At 33.6% G+C, this 21091-nt stretch overlaps 1 protein-coding gene across 2 annotated transcripts in view; it reads left to right on the top strand.

Annotated features, from left to right (window-relative positions):
* Nucleotides 1-6258: 6258 nt before the first annotated feature.
* Nucleotides 6259-21091, top strand: part of LOC136971576 (type-1 angiotensin II receptor-associated protein-like) — a 42937-nt gene continuing 28104 nt past the window's right edge. For both annotated transcript variants that reach the window (XM_067266042.1, XM_067266043.1), the window contains exons 1-2: nucleotides 6259-6411; nucleotides 18794-18828. In XM_067266042.1, coding sequence (XP_067122143.1) covers nucleotides 6382-6411; nucleotides 18794-18828 — 65 coding nt within the window. In that variant the 5' untranslated portion in view covers nucleotides 6259-6381. The remainder of the gene's footprint in view (nucleotides 6412-18793; nucleotides 18829-21091) is intronic.

Genomic DNA, 21091 nt, shown 5'->3' on the forward strand with positions numbered 1-21091 from the left:
TATTATTTCTGGCAAAGGAAGAAGCTTTTTGTCACCTGCTGCCGTGTTGATCGAAGGGTATCGAAGAGGAAGAAATCTGTAAGGAAAAAAGAAAAGGAAGATTTGTTAAATAGGAATTTGTTGCGACAAGAAAGGCACGAATTGCCGATTTATTGGCAATCCAACGGCTCTTTTCAGAGCCAGTTTCTCTTGGTAAAGAGTATTTTAATTGTGTCATTTGAAATATAATTTATGTAAACGTCAAAAATTTAAAAATTAAATTAATATAAATATTAAATTTTTAATAAAATGTTCTTGAAATATTATTTTAAAATATTCAATTTCTTGTTCTATTTATTTTTTAATGAAATTTTAATAAAAAGATTTAAAAACAAAGAATGTGCTTCATTATGGTTTAATATTAAAAATAATATTTGTTATACTCTAATGTTTTCCGTGGCAGAAAATGTTAGATTATCAATTTGAAATGCTTCTGTGTCCACAGTTATTCTTCCATTAAAAAACAGCGAATATGATTTGAAATCAACGTTCTATAACAAATGTCATATAAAAAGGTTTTACTTTTAATCTAAATCTTGAAATATAAAATAATTTTATACAATCGTTTCCAGAAAGGGAATATGGCAGACTATCATCATCTCCTGCCATTCATGGGGCGGAAAAATCTACCGAAACGTAGCGTAACCAGATCAGAAAAAAAAAATTACAAAAATCTTAATCACTTCAAACACAGCTGAATTATATTTAATATAATAAGTCCTTTATTATATTGTAATATCATTTAATAGGCATCGGAAGAATATCTGACGTCACATTCTTAATCAGACAAATTCGTTTCTTTTTTCTGCTCACAGAGAAAAAAGAAAACGAAATTGATAATTGCTAAAAAGCTTTTACAATATTGTAATTATGGTAAATACGAATGTTCATGGATCATCAAAATTGCCACTCAACGTATCTTAATCACTTCAAAACAGCCGCTTGAGACATTGAAGCATTCAACGTCTCAAGCATTGCGTTTTCTTGGTGAAAAAATGGAATTTTTACCTAGTCCACCCTTTGCAAACATTAGTTTTGGATATAGACAGTATCTGTAGGAAAGCAATTTCTTTTTACGTCTGTTTGTTTATATCAAAGAAACAGAGAACATTCGTTCCTGATCCGCGTTTGACACCTGAAAACACAATAATGTTTCGGCAAACTTTAAAATGTGAGGATATTCATTGCTTAATTTCCCCAGAATTCCTTTGTGGGTCTCAAATTAATAGAAGAAATGGAAGTCCTGTTGATTCGACGTAGCCGTGACATGGTTTTCTGTCTCTAACGTATGAAACCTTTAAGTTTCTAGGAGAGTCCTGTGTGTTGCAGTCTTGCCAGAACAGAATCTTAGCAATGCATTAGCAATGGGGCAAGTGCCAAGGACTCCAGGCGCGAGAAATGCCTGGCTCCCCTCACTCCTCGCAACCTTGACAATTATAGCCTCGCAGCCTTTGACATTTATGTGCCGTGGACAAAAAAGCTAATCCATTGTCAAGGGCTCCAAAAAATTTGCTACGGTTCTGTGTCGGAGTATAAATTTTTAATCACTGAGTGCTTGGAATAGAACAGTATATTGAACTTTATTGTGATTTCCGACACAAAGCTCAAGAGCTAATAAATGAAGCTTCTGGAATAGATCTTGGAAAATATGATGCAACCTATCTGAAATGAAAAATAACTCCTATAGATACTGATAAGAAAGTACAACTGCAAAGCCGAGTCCTGCTCCAAAATTTTGTTGACACATCCTCGAAGTGAAAGCCAGCAGATGTCGTACATCTTCAGCAGTTAGTGTTCTGGCACTTAATATTCCACAGTTTTTAATATTATAATTATACATTTTGGCGCTCTTAATATTTATTAAAATGAAAAGAAAGACAATCAGTTTTCTCATGGTGGGTTTGACCAAGTTCACGTTGAGGTCAACGGATGATGATGATGATGATGGAGGGACCCGGCATACTACGAGTATATCCGGGATAGACTGACTGTCCATGAAAAATTCTCGAGGCATTTCGACTGCTCAAATTTGATCCTGGTGTCTAGAAAGGTAGCCGGGGCGAATTTTCTGGGCTTGCTTAGTACGCGCCGCATGCTTAAGAGAAAGTTTTGACTGTCAGTATACTTTTTATATGAGAACAAATATGCCAGTGGCGTGCCGTCATTGGAAGCGGTGGAAGCTCCGCATCCACCTTCCAATAACCTTCCCTTGTATTTTCTAAAATATAAATTTTCATATTTTAACTTACTTTGAACTAATTAAAATTAATAATTTATTATAACTGCATTATGTATCTTATTAAAAAATTCTATACTATTTGTGAAAAAACGATAATATTGCTATTGTATATTCGAATGTTAGTAGCAGAATGGAAGCGCTTCCGAGACAGCTTCCACGGCGAGAATAACTAAATGGTGCAAAGCAGCCAGAGGGCATTGGCGCATGCGCTTTACAGAGCACCAACATCAGCCGGTTTAGCTGGTGGAAGCTACCACACGTGTAACGCTTTCAACGATTCTATCCCTTAGCCACTGGTAGGAGCTATCTGACTAAGCGAATTGTTTAAGATTTAAAAAGTAAAGAGTATTCAATGTTATTTTTATGTACGTTTTTTTGCAAAGTTATTTAATTACAATATAATTAAAAGAAAATTATAATTATATTGACAGATTTTCAGACAAATCTTTAGAATTTTTATCACTTTTAGATGTTTTTCATAATATTAAAATTATTAACAATTTTTCCAAGCGTGTTTTAATTCTTTAAATTAAGTAAATTTTATGGGAAATTTTTTGATTTATCTAAATTACGTAGTGAATCGCAATATTTATATTCGTGTCCGGACTATATTGACAAGTAACTCTTAGACATAAAACATATTATAATTAATGTCGATCCGAACAAAGTCGTACAAAAGAATTATATGATTTAATATCATTAATTTTTATGGTACCATCTACCGGTGCGTCTGTTGAGCGCAGTTTTTCGACCACGGAGCGAATTCATACATTGGCCAGGAACACTCGGTCGGAGGAAAAATTGTCGTCGCTAGCGTTGGTTTCGATAGAAAAGGAGCTTTTAAATACATTGATGGAGTCGACGACCAGCGACTTTTATGATAAAGTAATTAACGACTTTGCGGAAAAAATCGCCAAATAGAATTAGTTTATAAAAAATTAAAAAATCAAGTTTTTCTATCATTGTTTGTATTGTATCAATTTGTATTACGTATGTACTATTTGTATTTTAGAACTAAAATACATAAATTGTTTATTTTTGTCATTTCCAGTATTTGTTTAAAACTTTTATGGAAATGTGATGTACCGGACAGGTCTGACCCGTCACGAAAGACGCGAAAAAACAGTTAATTTAGAGAAAAATTTATTAGTTTAAAAAAACATAGGTAAAAGTCGTTCGTAGTCGGACACCCATTGTTTATATCAAACTGCCAGGCAGAAACCATAAATCGCGGAAGGAAGTCGTCCTATGATCGGTGGAAGATCGAATTCATCTTCCATTTTGACTTTTCTCACTCTCCAGGTAAGAGTCTCGTTACGTTTAGTAACCAGGGACCAACCACTCGGGAAGCGTGACTGAGGAAGAACGACCAATCAAAATGGATGAAAGAAAGAGCGGAGATTGATATAATCTTTGACAATCGAGGACACCTGGCAGTCGGTTAACGTTCCGAATAACCAAAACGCCGTGTGTCAACGCGCAAAAAAAAAAAAAAAAAAAAAAAAACAATTTCTCGTCTATTGTGCCAACCTGTAACCCGTACCACTTAGGACTTAGACCGTGTCTCCGACTCCAACGGACGAAGTCTCCCCGTGCCTTACAGACTTGACCACGGTCCCGGGCCACCTTCGATCGACCATCGAAGAACCACATCGACGCTCAGGACGTCCGAACGGCCGATTGTCCTAAAGCAAACTATTTTGTACATAGTGTATGTTTATTTTATGTTAAAATAAACGGTTTTTGTCAGATACTTGTCATCTTTGTCTCTACAGCAACCACCTATGTACGAATGGACCCTAGATTATTACTGACGCGCAATTAACTGATTGCCCCTGGAAGTCGGCTTCTTACAGAAACACAGCTTCCCTATCATCAAATGTCACGGCACGCCACTGAGAACAAATATGCCAATAATAATTTATTCTAACGTGTAAACTCTTTTATCATTTGTGTTTGTTTTTACATTGAGAGCTAGAGGCTAGCCGTTTTAAGTCAGTGCGATGCTTCCCGGAACTCGATCGCTTGCTAGTGTGGAGGTTTGTCGCGACAAACAAGTGCGCGTGCATGACGTCATTCGAAGCATTTAACACGGCTACATTGTATCGAAAGCATGCGGCACCCAGTCAATATAGCCTACATGTGTTGTGTACAGGGGCGGATCTACAAGAGATTAATAGGACAAGCCCTGAGCCTCCAGTGTCGAGGGTCCACAAAAATTGATTAATTTTTAATACTTTTTCATTTTACTTCATGTGTAGATATAATGGGCTTTATAATAGTCCATACTTTTTTTATTTACACCAAATAATATTTTTGCCTATTGTTTATTGCTAGAGATAGGCCTATTATTCTTATCATAACTTTGAGCATGCCCAAAAATTTTGGTCAGGATACGCCCCTGTTTATCACTCTAAGCGACATGACTAGAAATCTCGAAATATATCATTTTAAAATATGTTGTATTTTATATAATTAATATTATGCTGTTGAGAATGATCAGTTAATTTAATCTAAAGCGTATTATAATTAAATTTTAAACAAAATTTTATAAATTTTTGATGGAATTTTTTGATGTTCTCAATATATCAGATAATTACAATAGTTAACGAGCTTCCGTTTTCTTTATCTTATCGTTTTATTTCATTACTAATTTAAGATTATTATTAATAATTGATATTAAATTAATAAATTAAGTCAGATTATTTATTTTAAAAAGTTCTTAAATTATAAAATTTTATCGATTTTTACATACATTTTATATATCAGAACTGATAAATTATTAAACTGTATTTAAAAATCTATGTAAAAAAAGATTATTATTGATGTATTATCTAAACTATATTCTAAATCCGATCTATTCAAAAATTCTTTATCTTAATATAATTATATTTATATTTTATAAATATTTTAATTAAAAATATGATATAGCCAAATGACTTCATTTTTGTATTATCGTTATATCAATCTGAAAATTAAATATTATTTTATTATAAATAGGATGTTGCGAAATAAATTAATTACTTTACAAAAGCTAATTTCTATATGATGTAGTGCTAAATAAATTTATAATACAAATTTATTTAGAACATATTTTTGATACTTCCAGTGTATAAAAAAATGGAATAGCATTAAATCGGTGCATAAAATAGACAAAATTAAAGACTTTTTAAAATGCTCGAGAAATATAACGGAATATCTAACTTAATTTATAAAAACTTTCGTAAATGTGGGGCCCAGACAGGTAAGATGACCTGGCTGGGCCCTACATTTACGAAGCTATCAGTTCCGAAAGACTTGGGATAGAACCCGAGAGAATAAAAAAACCCAGGAATTTTTCAGGGTGATTTGTCTCAGATACGTCTCCTTTCCTACCTATCGGCCGCCATATTATGAGCCTGGCTAAACACAGAATAAATCTGAAAAAAGCTCTTAATGCCCACAGGGCGAAAAGATTTTTTTAAAAATGTAGGGCCTTATTGGTCTCGTGTATGAAAGACTTTGATTCTAAATATATGAAAAGTTAAAAAAATATAAATGTTTTTTTTATTTGTTCAAATTACTAATTATGCCCTTTCTTGTTATGATAAACATGTAAAATAACATTTAAATTGATTAATGGTTTCTGTTTTCGGTTTCCCTAGTGATTAATATAACAATTAATACAGTATTTTTCTCTCCAGCTACGTAGTTTTTATTACGTATTTTACTGTATTCTTAAATATTTCATAAATACTTGCCCGAATTTCAACATCTCCGTCATGTGACTACGATTACATCTCCGGTTAAAATAACGTTATTGTAGAAATTCTCTTATATTTGTATTTATTTGATCGAAAAGTGTTTTAATTTTATTTAAAATATAAAATTTTCATCAGAATCAATAAAATTTGCAATTAATAAATATAATTACGCTTTAATTAATCGAATAGAAATTTCATGATTAGTTCGTTTTTTTGTCGTTGTGTGGCGTTTGTAACTCGTGACTACTCGCGGAATTCGTCATATGCTGTTTAATTGATATTTGTTATGATATACAAACGTTATGTATTAGAATATTAAAGACGATAAATACGTAACAGTTTTCAAAATAACTCGTAACAATGATTAACGTACCAAATGCGCCATTAAAGGTAAAAAAGCATTTTATTTACCGTAAAAAATAATCTATTTCATTGGGATCTTTAAATATAGAAATGTGTTTACTTTAGATTTGTTATCAAATGTCAAAGAACTGTAATATCAGATTTTATTATTCTCATCATCTAATTATAATTGTTAACAATTTAAATGTTTTGAAAAACAATATTACTTTGTATATATATATGTATATTATATATATAATAATATATATATATATAGGAAAATTTATCTGCCAAGGAAAATTTTAAATGATATTAAATTTACAGTTAATTTTGACAAGGTACAATAGCATATTATTCATATTTATTGACAATTATCAGAATCAGATATAACTTTCATAATTGAAATGCTGGAGGATGATATATTTTTCTATTTATGTAATATATTAATTAATGTTAGGATCAGGGATGGATTATTTAATTTCTGTCAATGTAAAAATTGTTAGGAAATTTAGATCAACAATGATATGATTTTTGTTAGTTAATATTACAGATAATACAATTGTTTACGTACAACGTAAATAGAGGCTGCCCTCGAATTATACCGGGGGTGATGCATTCTTGGAAGAAATGCATAAACAAAGTTGACAAAATAAATCATTTTTATTACATAAATTAAAAATAAGTAGGGATGTATTGTAGATATTCATGAGTACGTGTGTGTGTGTGTGTGTGTGTGTGGGTATACACAGTGTGTGTGGGTATACACACGTAAAAAAATTATAAATATATATTCAAATGTTTAGTACCAAATTTTACTAATACAAAATAGAGAAATAGAGTTAACCTTATCATGAATAATAGTTTGACTTATGGAATGTTCTGACTCAAGTCTTCCATCCACAATATTAATAGCTATCCATTTGTTTTACTGTTTACCTAGAGAATATTCAAGTGTGATGCAAGTGAGAATAACTTATTTGCATCACTAGTGAGTTATGGATGCAAGCTTGCTGCATTGAATTTTTTGTTTTTTTCATTATTCATGATAACAGTTGGTGAAGGGAAATTCATTGCCTATAAACACTAGATCAGTCTTGACCATTTTCCATATAATGAACGACTTCAGTTGATCTTATAAAGTAATGCATTGACACAATTTCTTGACAACTTAGACATTTAGATTTACTAATTTCCTTTATTTGACATGCTGTTCCTTTTCTATTTTATTATTACGCAATGAATTCATTTTAAAATGGTGATGCATAGTTCATTTCATGAATATTGATTGGACTGTAAAATTCACAATAGCAAGGACCAGTCTATTTACTTAGTCAATGAAACAGGTTATTTGTCGAATATGTGATGATGTCACTGTGTGTTACTATAAAAGGATTCTTGAATTTTATATAACTTCTGGAGTCCCAACCAAGTGCCATACATAGTCCAGCCATTATATATAACATGATCTGTACCAAATGAACAGTAAACACTTTGGAATAATAAACAAAACAACACTGCTTATAATTGCTATCGGCACTACCTCCAGGTGTGAAGAAAATATTTGCATTTGCAAAAAATATTCTATACATTGTAGGAAAAACTTTCTTGAGTTTTATTTGAGAGAAAATTTGAAACCAGTATTGCAAATCATCACAAATGAAAGTGACATAAAATGAACATAGTCTGCATTCAATTAATTTCTTAATTTTTACTAAACTTTCAATTGGATGGAGTTTAAAACATTATATCTATAAAAATAAAATTCTATATTTTATTTAACTTGAAGGAATTCAAGTATAAAATGAATTTTCTTAGATTAGATATGCTAGTTTTTGTTTATAATGTTTAATTCTAATTTAATTAATATTATTATTTTGAATATTAATCTGTTCATTACTAAGTTAACTGATTGTAATGACATCTTAAGGATTATATATTTACAGGGTATAACAACTCTGTGAATATTTTAGGGATAGATTTTAGGGTCAAAAATAAGCTTAAAATTCTCTATAAGCATTTTTCAAATTTCAATTTGTTTTAAGAATTGCTCTGTCAAAAATTCAAGTATGTATTTGCATGTATGGAAGATGTTTTGAACAATTCTTGTAAATTATTATGTTTAATTTTGTAAAACAAAATGCTATTCAAAGTAAATCTATGTTGAAAAACTCTTGCTTTCCAACTACTGTTTTTTTTTACTTAGAGCACAAAACAACCTTTCACACTCTATTTCTAGCAGACAAATTAATGAGCACAAACGTTTTCGGCCGTTTTAAAAGGCCTTCTTCAGGTGCACTGAGGACGGTTGGAAAGTCGGATAGCCAATGTTTACGTGACGTCATTGTTTATGAGGGGTTTCCTCTTACAAGTGACGTCTTAGCAGAGAAGGTTTAAACGAAATTGACCTTGGAAAATATTTTAAGATTAGCCAAGATGCGTGAACTATTGTCGAAGATATGCGAATCGTGAAAGGCGGAAAAAAGGAAATAGAAAGAAAAAGGAAAAAGAAACCTGATAAATTTAGAAACTGCACGAGAGAACGAAACGGACAAGGAGAGGGTGGACCGGCCTATTTAATTAAGGGGGTTATCGAGGAGTGACCGCCAGGCAGGGGAAAGCGAATCTGCATCCCTGCTGTTAATGCAGTTTCCTTTGAGGGATTCAGTAAAGATCTCTATAGCTTCGATTGTTCTAAGTTTGCTAGAGTCAAGAATAGGAACGGTAATCCTAGCATCTTCCCATTCGGCCGTTATACTGGGTTCGCTTGCGTACTGGGCTAGGGTGGAATTAAATTTTTTGTTGCGCGCGTCGTACCTATGCTCAGCTATCCTTTTGGTAAGCGATCTGTTGGTTGAGCCTATGTAGGTTAATTTATTGCTTGGCTTAACTCTATTGTCCACCAGCGGAACAGAGTAGACCCCTGGAATCCTGGCTTCGCTGCATTTATCCTTGTTATTTGTTAGAAGCTTATAAATCGAAGGGCTGCGCTTGTACGTAAGACCAACTTTGGCTTTTTTGGATAAGATTTTATACGCTTGGCTCAACCTAGGGTCGAAATCAACAACAACTTGCTTACTTCGCAGGTTACGAGGACTGGAACTAACGGCTTTGTTAACAACGCGATCATGTATTCTCTGGGCCAGCACATCTATAAATTTACCGTTGTAACCGTGGGCTACGGCGATGCGTTTGATGTGCTGGATTTCACGAAACGCGTCATTAGTGTTAGAGCAATGGGTATAGGCCCTACGGATCAGGGCCCGGTAGGCGGAAATTTTATAGGTAAAGGGGTCGTTCGAGGCTGAGGGGATGAAGAAAGGTAGAAGATTAGGCTTATGGAATACACTAGTGGTTATACAACCGCGGTCTAGGAAAATACTGAGGTCAAGGAAATGGGCCAACCTATCATCCTGCTGATCAAGCTTTAACTTAAGCCCAAACGGATTGTTATTAACAGTCTGCAGCAGCTTACCAACGTCCGGTTCGGATCTCCAGATAATAAGAATATCATCAACATACCGCGTGTAGAGTACAATGTCTGCATTGAAGGTTTGTAGGACTTCGCTATCTAATTTTCTAACCACTAACTCACAGAGGTCTCCAGACAGGGGGCTACCCATTGGGACCCCTCTTCTTTGAAGGTAGATTCGCTGGTTGAAGGTGAAAAAGGAGTTGTAGCATACTAGGTGGGCCAGCTCCAAAATCTGCTTGTGGTGCTTAGGTCCGGGCGGAACGGCTTGGAAGAGGAAGTCTCTAAGGGCACAGAAGCACGGCTCCAATTTAATGGACGGATACATAGCTTCATAGTCTAACACTGTGATAAATTCTTGCCCGGTTAAAGCAATGCCTTGTAATTTAGAGACGAGTTCACCCGCGTTTGAAACGGTGTAGCTATATTCTTTCAAATAAGCTCTGAGGAGCTCATGCAGACCCCTTTCAAGGGGGAGTGTTGGGGATCTTGACTTGTCCACGATCGGCCGTATTTGTTTGCCTGGTTTATGGGCTTTAGCATAGCCAAAAAGCCTTGGTACCTCGGGAGACCGCATCGTTGCATTTCCTAGGCGTAGGTGTTTAGCTAGAGGTGAACAGGTAAATCTAACAACTCTATTCTGGAGCTTGTCTAAGAAACTTTCCGCGATATTTTGGCATTCCGTAGACCTGATATATTCCTCGAGGAGCTGAACGTACGTATGCTTCTTCATAAGAACGACGTTTCTGCTTTTATCCGCCCTAGTAAGGGTGATATCGTTAGCTTGTAACCATTTCTTACTCTTATCTACGCTTGTCCAGAAAACCTTGTCTCTGTCGTCAACCTCTTTAATTCTTCTGCTGAGCGCTGTATTCCATCTAAAGAACTCTTTATGTTGAGCTGTAACGGGCAGTAGAAGTTTCTCGATATTCGGAACGATAGTATAGGCTGAGATTTTCGGAGGTTTTGGAGCGAACATAGGCCCAAATCTAAAGGCTTGAACCAACTCTTCCGGAGGTTTAATATTGTCCCAGCATATGAGAGGACATTCCAGCTTGTTTTTGCGCTGTTTCTTTTGGTTTTTCATGACCCAACTCAATTTTTTGGCATATTTCCTGCGTAGAGACTGCTGAACTTGCTCTTGCAGCCTATACTATCTTCCGAATATCGAGAAACTTCTACTGCCCGTTACAGCTCAACATAAAGAGTTCTTTAGATGGAATACAGCGCTCAGCAGAAGAATTAAAGAGGTTGACGACAGAGACAAGGTTTTCTGGACAAGCGTAGATAAGAGTAAGAAATGGTTACAAGCTAACGATATCACCCTTACTAGAGCGGATAAAAGCAGAAACGTCGTTCTTATGAAGAAGCATACGTACGTTCAGCTCCTCGAGGAATATATCAGGTCTACGGAATGCCAAAATATCGCGGAAAGTTTCTTAGACAAGCTCCAGAATAGAGTTGTTAGATTTACCTGTTCACCTCTAGCTAAACACCTACGCCTAGGAAATGCAACGATGCGGTCTCCCGAGGTACCAAGGCTTTTTGGCTATGCTAAAGCCCATAAACCAGGCAAACAAATACGGCCGATCGTGGACAAGTCAAGATCCCCAACACTCCCCCTTGAAAGGGGTCTGCATGAGCTCCTCAGAGCTTATTTGAAAGAATATAGCTACACCGTTTCAAACGCGGGTGAACTCGTCTCTAAATTACAAGGCATTGCTTTAACCGGGCAAGAATTTATCACAGTGTTAGACTATGAAGCTATGTATCGTCCATTAAATTGGAGCCGTGCTTCTGTGCCCTTAGAGACTTCCTCTTCCAAGCCGTTCCGCCCGGACCTAAGCACCACAAGCAGATTTTGGAGCTGGCCCACCTAGTATGCTACAACTCCTTTTTCACCTTCAACCAGCGAATCTACCTTCAAAGAAGAGGGGTCCCAATGGGTAGCCCCCTGTCTGGAGACCTCTGTGAGTTAGTGGTTAGAAAATTAGATAGCGAAGTCCTACAAACCTTCAATGCAGACATTGTACTCTACACGCGGTATGTTGATGATATTCTTATTATCTGGAGATCCGAACCGGACGTTGGTAAGCTGCTGCAGACTGTTAATAACAATCCGTTTGGGCTTAAGTTAAAGCTTGATCAGCAGGATGATAGGTTGGCCCATTTCCTTGACCTCAGTATTTTCCTAGACCGCGGTTGTATAACCACTAGTGTATTCCATAAGCCTAATCTTCTACCTTTCTTCATCCCCTCAGCCTCGAACGACCCCTTTACCTATAAAATTTCCGCCTACCGGGCCCTGATCCGTAGGGCCTATACCCATTGCTCTAACACTAATGACGCGTTTCGTGAAATCCAGCACATCAAACGCATCGCCGTAGCCCACGGTTACAACGGTAAATTTATAGATGTGCTGGCCCAGAGAATACATGATCGCGTTGTTAACAAAGCCGTCAGTTCCAGTCATCGTAACCTGCGAAGTAAGCAAGTTGTTGTTGATTTCGACCCTAGGTTGAGCCAAGCGTATAAAATCTTATCCAAAAAAGCCAAAGTTGGTCTTACGTACAAGCGCAGCCCTTCGATTTATAAGCTTCTAACAAATAACAAGGATAAATGCAGCGAAGCCAGGATTCCAGGGGTCTACTCTGTTCCGCTGGTGGACAATAGAGTTAAGCCAAGCAATAAATTAACCTACATAGGCTCAACCAACAGATCGCTTACCAAAAGGATAGCTGAGCATAGGTACGACGCGCGCAACAAAAAATTTAATTCCACCCTAGCCCAGTACGCAAGCGAACCCAGTATAACGGCCGAATGGGAAGATGCTAGGATTACCGTTCCTATTCTTGACTCTAGCAAACTTAGAACAATCGAAGCTATAGAGATCTTTACTGAATCCCTCAAAGGAAACTGCATTAACAGCAGGGATGCAGATTCGCTTTCCCCTGCCTGGCGGTCACTCCTCGATAACCCCCTTAATTAAATAGGCCGGTCCACCCTCTCCTTGTCCGTTTCGTTCTCTCGTGCAGTTTCTAAATTTATCAGGTTTCTTTTTCCTTTTTCTTTCTATTTCCTTTTTTCCGCCTTTCACGATTCGCATATCTTCGACAATAGTTCACGCATCTTGGCTAATCTTAAAATATTTTCCAAGGTCAATTTCGTTTAAACCTTCTCTGCTAAGACGTCACTTGTAAGAGGAAACCCCTCATAAACAATGACGTCACGTAAACATTGGCTATCCGACTTTCCAACCGTCCTCAGTGCACCTGAAGAAGGCCTTTTAAAACGGCCGAAAACGTTTGTGCTCATTAATTTGTCTGCTAGAAATAGAGTGTGAAAGGTTTTTTTGTGCCTACGATTTTAAATTAGTTCTAGCTTTGTGTGCAGAGATTACTGTTTTTTTTTTTACTTAAAGCAGACAAATACTAAAAATTTTTAAAAGTGGATAAGGCCTTGTTTACATTTATTACAGTAGGGCCCACTGTAATAAATGGGCAACAATTACTTACCTTAGTTCATTGACAGAAGCATAAAAAAAAATATAAAATTACTATGAAAAGTAGACAATTCTAGTGTTAGTATCTTGGCAGGAAATTTGAAAAGTACCTTTTTTTTTTCTTTCTTTTTTGCAGGTCAGACTTCAAAAAAGAAGTTTGAAAAATGTTTATAAAGGACTGTAAAATTATTTTTGATCCTAGAATTCATCTCTTAAATATTTTCATGGAGTTTTGTTATACCTTTATATATTATTGATTTTCAAAAAATCAGATTAACTTTCATACTTTTGTTGGGTTTACTTTGGATATATGAAACTTATAGTATTAAATTTGAATACTACTGTAAGTTTGACTTTATACTTTATTTATTATGGTTAGTGCTAGTTATGGTAATTTATTATGCCAATGCTAGTTAAATGATAATTAACTAAAATTTTTAAACTTTAGTATTAATGATTGCTTAATATTTCCTACATTCTTTCTTTTATATTTTGTGTACAAAAATATTTTAATATGTATAAACTGCAACATATTTAAACTTACAGATAGTTTACATATCAAGTTTGACTTGAGATTCTAAAGTAATAAAAACTTCTGTATGTAGTAGTAGGCTTTCACTGACATGGAAAATAGTAAAATGATTAGAAAAAAAGGGAAAGGAAGAAAGATGGCCAGTCCAATGGGAATAGAGAAAAGAATAAAGAAATTTCAATTTGCTGTAAAAAGGACTGCAAAATCAATGGAACTAACTTGTAAGAGAAAAACAATATGCCAAGTGTTGTAAATCCATAAAGTTAGATTAGCACAACTTACTATATCATTGAACCTATTATAATTATAATTTTTTTGTTGGAGATATGTTTGTGTTAAACTTTATTGTTAACAATTTTACACTTTATGTAAGAAGTGTCTTAAAAAATAACATTTAAGATTAATTTTATGATGTAATTTATAAATTAATTTAATTTACAAATTAGTGTAGCAGCTGCTGGTAAAAATATTTAAATATTTAGCTTTGTTTTGAGATGTTTCCATAGTTACAAAGAAGTTAATAAAAAATAAAATTCTGAAATGATAAAACTTGGACATATATTTGTAACTTGGATAACATAATATTATATTTAAGAGTATTCTGGAGTTCAGAAAAAGGAATGATGGTTACAAAAGTAATTAGGTAATGACAAATCTTAAATCAAAATCAAGATGAATGTTGATAAAGAAAAGGTAACAGATTGCTGAAAAAATAATATAAAGGAAAAAATGAATTTCTAGAGAAAATTTTATATTATCAATAACAGAGGTAGAATAAAAATGGGTGATTGATAAGGTGTGCCACAAAAGTATAGAACCACTCAAAAAATTGGTCTTTTAAGGTCAGAACATGCACTAATAGAGAGAAATAGATTTTTTTAACATGTAATTCGGCACCTAACTTATAAAAACATTATTTTAGAAAACTAATTCGTGGCTGACTGTGAAATAGTGAGGAAGTCAATTTACATACTGCCACATAAGTATAGAACTGCTATCTTTCTCACAAGTTTGAAGTGTGAAAGTATTTTTTTTCATCATGCCTCATGCATCATGCCATTTAACAGACTTTAAGAAAGGACAAATTGTAGCTTTGAGAAGCAGTGATTTAAGTCATCAGGCAGTAGAAAACAGCATCAAATGTTTGAAAAAGATTGTTCGGCATTATTTGTCAAATCTCTGCAAATTATGGACCAAAGCATAGAAGTGGATGTCTTTCAAATCTTACCCTGCAAGACTGCAGATGAATTATTAATGCAGTTTCTAATTCCACAGTGTCCACATGTAAAATTTGGGACGATTTCGGTATTTAAGTACATCGTGAAACTGTTTGAAAGGTTATACATGGCAACAACAATATTGTTTGATCTCAAATGAGAAGTGTCCTGCTCTTAAGCCTGACACAAAGCTGCCCAACTCAGTTATGCGAGGAAAAATATGGCCACTCAATGGAATAAGATAAGTTTTTTGTTTCGTTTAGACCTATCGTGCTAGCACAAGAAATAACAACCTTTTTGTCATATAATGTTTTTGGACAAAAAAAAATTTAATTTGGATGGGCCAAATGGTTTAGCATTTTACTGGCATGATTTACAAAAAAAGTCCCAAACCATAACACTTCCACCACTGAAGTTCCTTCAGTGATGGAAGTGTTATGGTTTGGGGTGCTTTTTCTGCATTGAGAAAATTGGATTTGGCATTCGTTACCTGTTGCATGAACAGTGCCAACTATCAGCAAGTTCTGGATAACAAATTGCTGCCATACAAACATAGATTCAGAAGAGTTCCTTTTATTTTTCAACAGGACAACGCATCTATTCGTGTATCACGAGATACGAAACAGTGGTTTGAAAATAAACGAATTGACCGGTTTGTTCTCCTGATTGCAACCCTATAGAAAATGTTTGGGAATCTTGGTTGACCGAATTTATGATCGAAATCATTAGTATGCCAACATTGAACACTTAAAACAAGCAATTGTCACTGCTTGGAACTCTCTGGAGGTATTAATCATAAAAAATCTTGTTGATAGCATGCCAAATTGCATTTTCGATGTTATCAGTAAAGGAGGTGCACAAATAAATTACTAAATTAAACTATTTTACAGTATATAATTCTTTTTGCATTCATTTACTAGTCAATTCTATACTTTTGTGATGCATAAAATCAGTTTTTTACAATTTCTGCTTTTTGTTGCAGTATAGGAAACTATGCATTTTGACAAATTATGTTTTTATAAATCCTGAACAATATAAGAAAGGTAGCTACATCATATGTGTAGTTCCTAACCTTCGTATTGTTGATTTCATTAAAATTCATAAGTCTTTCTATTGTAAATGAAACATTTGTTATTTGATTAATAGTTCTAGTAAAGCTTTTTGCATTAATGAAATTTAATACAGAAACCTTTACTAGCTTTACTTTAAATTAATATTTGTAGGAAGTATACATTAATAGGACAATATATAATTTATTTAATATTTCCTACAATTTTACATTCTTGTTTTTTTTTGTTGTTATGACTGCTATATAATGATTTTAATGATTTATTTTTGATCTGTTTAATGTACCTGATTATGAATATTGTGAAAAGCCATAAATCTTCAGTTAATATGAACAACGTTTTTAGAGTAGATTGTTTTATCAAATTTTTTATGAAACATTTTGTTCATCATTGGTATTGTGTCAGTTTTGTGATGAAATTCTTAAATGTTTATGAGAATAAAAAGTGTGAAAAATAATTTTAATAATCTTTCATGTATTTTATGAACATTTAAACTATCTGAACTCAAGCATTTGAACTTAAATTTGATTTTAGAACATTATCAACTAGAGAAGCTCAAATTTTATATGAGCTTCTCCAGTGCTTTTATTTTAGTTACATATTGTTTAAATTTTAAATAAACTGTTTTGTATCATAGATTGTGTGAACTGAGGTTTTTGTGTTGATTCTTTGAGATAAAAGAAATCTAATTAATCTTATCAGCTATTTTTAAATTATTGGATAAACAATTAGCTCAGTATAATTTTATAGAAATACTAAAAATCTTTTTGATAAAATATTATATTTAAAATATGTGATATATTATTTTAAAAATTTCTGCTGAGCATGATAAAAAATTTTTAAAATTTGTTGATATTTCAATGAATTAAATGAAAAAGAATTTTATTTTGTGAATAATATGTAAGTGTCTAGCATTCAATATTGCATAAAATGTATGCAGGAAAGTCAATATACTACCTTTGCAATTTTCAGTTTTTATTTTGGAATTCTGCAGTTTGCAAGTATGGGTATTCTAAGGAATTTGGAAAAAACAACATACAAATTTTAATACATTCTTGAATTCATGATGCATGTGTGCATTTGTAATGGTAGAATGAATTTATAAGTTAGACCTTGGACTTTCTGCTTTCAAATGGTATTAAATATATTTATTGATAGTTACTTTTTTTCAGAAATATTAAAATGACTGGAGCTAAACAGAAAGAGAGTCAGTAAAAAGTAGAGTTTTTTGCATGCTTCATCCAGATATGAAAAAATCAGACATCATTAAACATTTTGTGACTACTGGTTTCAAGGAAAGTTGAGTTTACAAGATGCTGGATAGACTAAAAATAAGGTTGTGATAGTGGCAGAAAGTCAGATTTACATCAACCAAAGGTAAAGTACAATTGGACAACAAAGAGAATTGCAACTTGAAGCATTCCTCAATACCAAAATTAGTTTCATTTTCAACTTGTTTGTTAAAATATATAAAGTATCAGACAAAACTATGAAAAGGGTAGAGATTGACAAGGGATATGTAGTGAAAAGGCCAGAAACTGACCAGATCAAGAACAGAGGCAACAAAAGTGACTATTCACTCTCTTCAAAGGTACCAGAGATACTCCTTTTTATTACTCTTAGTAGTACTCATTATTCATAAATATGTAGTTTCTTACACTATAGTTTTCATTATTCATAAATAATATATAGTTTTATCCTAAAACTTATTTTGTAAAAGGAGAAATGCATGATACCAAGAAAAGATTACACTGCAATGCAAAATTTGAACAAGAGTTGTTAGCTCAGCTTTAGTTGGACCAAAAAGACCATCAGAGTAATTTTTTATGAGGTCAAAAAGAGCCATAAACTAGGAAGGACACTTATACAACTAAAAGTATTGAGAGAGGATTGGTCTCTTATATCCATAAGCACTATCCAAACAATGAAGGATACATTTTTTTTTTTGCTTGATCTCGTCACTGCTTACTATGACTGCAGACTCAAACAAAGCTCACTGGGTTGAGCATCAATTTTGTGCCTAAAGAAAACAACCCTCCAAATGTATCCAAACTCCAATTGATTGAACAATTTCAGGCTTATCATAAAGGGCTATACTAACGGATAGCATGCAAAATCAAGCTAGAGATTGATTAACAAGGTGAATAAATAGTTGGCAAAAGTTTTAATCTGTTACTGGTCAAATCTGATGTCAGTAGTTCATTATAGGATTCATCGAAATTCTAAACAGGAGGTTGTCAATATCACTCAGTCTTATAAATTTGTCGCCAACATATTATACTATTCACATGAGTAACTTTATTTTGCATTTTGAATAAATTACACTTCATAATAAATGTGTGTTTTTTTCTGAATATTTTAGAAAAAATTATGCTGTATAAAAAAGTTAATTATCTCTTTATTATTTCATTTTTTTACATTGACCTTAGTAAATTCAGGTTTTCATTATATGAAATATTATTAAAAATTATTTTTATTATATTCAATTGATATTCCATATTAATATTTTTAATGAGAGTATTATTTTATTTATAGTAAATGATTTTATGAATTACTGTATAAAGATGCATAAGAAAAATTGTAATCTCATATATTTTTTATAATAATAATACCTTTATTAAAATGTTTTTATTTGCCTTTCAGATAGTCTTTTTTCTACACTTTTTATTGACTACATGGTAAGTTTTAGAGAATTATATAACATATTTGTTAATTAGTAATTATTTAATAATATCATTTTAAAAAATATTGTAATTTGCTTAAAATGTTTATAAAATCTAGAATTAAAAAATATTTATAATTTTGTAAAGTTCATAAGAAAAATATTTCAAAAACTTAAATTGAATCAAACCTTTGTAGTGCTCTAAGATTGTTTTATATTTATCTGGACACCTATCAACAGCAACTTAATAACAAAAGCAACACATTGTTTAAGTCCAGTATATACAAAACATTTATTTACTAAGTTTTGATGTAATACAATAAATGATGAAAAATATATAGTACTGTTGTTTTACAGATATCAAAAACAGAAATGTATCAAAATAAACTGTTTCAAATTTATCTTGATATGATGCTGTATCTCATCATTGCACACAAAATCACCATTCAATATTGCTACCTTGGTGCTGAATAATGTCAAACTCTGTTTGGCATTGTTTCTATTAAATGTTGCAGATATTTAGGCTTCAATTTGTCCCAAGCATCAGCAATTGTAGCTCTGAGCTCAGTAATGCTTTGAAACTGCCCTTGTGGCTACCCCAAACATTTTTCATGTGGTTTAGGTCTGGATTTTTGGCAGGCCAGTCCGTAACTTTTATATTATTATTTTTGAATCATGATTTTGTAGACTTTGAGTTGTGTATGGGTGTATTGTCCTGTTGGAAAGTCCAATTTGGGCCAGAAATGTTGGTCCAGTTTCAACTAAATTATCATGAAGCATGTTTTGATAATCCTCTGAATTCATTTTCTGGATTATAAATGTTAATTCTGCTGTTCCATTAAAACCAAAAGTATCCTGTACTATCACTGATCTGTCATCACCTACCACTTTGAAAATATCTCTGGCTGTTTCCTTAAATCCTGCCAGTAATTGACCCATCCATCTGGCCATCCAGATTAAACTTCTCATCGCTAGAGCACTTCAATCCATTCATTGCTCCAGTCGTGTATTTGCATGCCTAATTAAGCCTTTCTTGTTTATTTTGTGAAGCTTCGGAAGTGGGCCTACTATTTGTGCAAATAAAAAAATTTTTTTTTGTAATTTTTGTATAGAAGCAAATAATAATAATTGTTGTTATTATAAATTAACGTTGTAAAAAGAAACCGTCAGACAAGAAAAAAAAATAGTTAAACGAAAAGTGAATATTACATGTCCATAAAAGGACATGTCTGTAGAAATTTCTGAGAAAGTTATTCTTCTCAGGTTGAAACAATAGATGAATTTGAGTGCTTAGATCGAACATCTTCGGTAGGAATCGAATTGTCAGTCGATGTTGACTCATCCGACGACCGGGGTTCCGATCTCGTTACAATGCGTAACGAGGGGGGGGACCAATTAGAGAGCGGAGGCAAATCGACATCGACCTATCGGAATGTTCGATCTGGGACTCAAAGGAAAGTTATAAAAACCCGAAAAAAGAGAGGAGCTGACGTTCTCTCGGTCATTAGTTCTCTCGGTTCTTGGCTCTTAGAGCTTTGTCTCGCGATTTTACGACGGGGTTTTTTTCCCGTGATCTTCGGCAGTTGGATTACATCTCTTTTGGAAGATCACCCACTCCCTTGGATTTGTCACCTGTAATCGGAATCGTCCCTACGTCCGGAACTTTCCCTCGAGAAGCTGAACAGTGCGCCCCGGGGCCATCATACTCCTGCGAAACATCGGAGAACTTTTCTTGTGGACTTTCGATTCCGAGAGGGGGCCCAGAAGACTCGAACGCCGCCGCTGATAAAAGTATATTGTAGTTGTAAGCACCTTTTGTTATATAAACGGGTTACGAATGAAAACCTGTCTCTTGAGAGTTTCTTTCACTCCCACACGTGGATCGTGACTGCGCGACATTCTGACTTACGCAGTCGTTCGGCAAACCTCACATATTTTTGGTATTAAGCTTGTGGTCTAGTAGCTTTTTATCTATATTTTAGAGTAAATGAGTTATGCAGAGTCCTCCATATGGTTATATGGATACAAGGCAAGTCTAATTCCTTCTTTAATTTCCTTGTTGATGTAGATTTTCTGGCACAACTTAATGCTATTTGTCTACATGCCTGGGATGTCAGGTTAGGTTTTGGCCACTCTTCCTTTTTAAAATGTCCTTTCTCCATCATCTTGATAAGTAATTACCTACAGTTGATTTTGGTCTGTTATCAAGTGCAGCAATTTTTTTTACTGATTTTTCTGTTGATTTATATGCATTAATTTGCCCCTGTTCATAAGGAGTA

Source organism: Centruroides vittatus, unplaced genomic scaffold (genome assembly GCF_030686945.1).
Source record: "Centruroides vittatus isolate TY-2023 unplaced genomic scaffold, ASM3068694v2 contig_2604, whole genome shotgun sequence".
Classification (NCBI taxonomy): Eukaryota; Metazoa; Arthropoda; class Arachnida; order Scorpiones; family Buthidae; genus Centruroides; species Centruroides vittatus.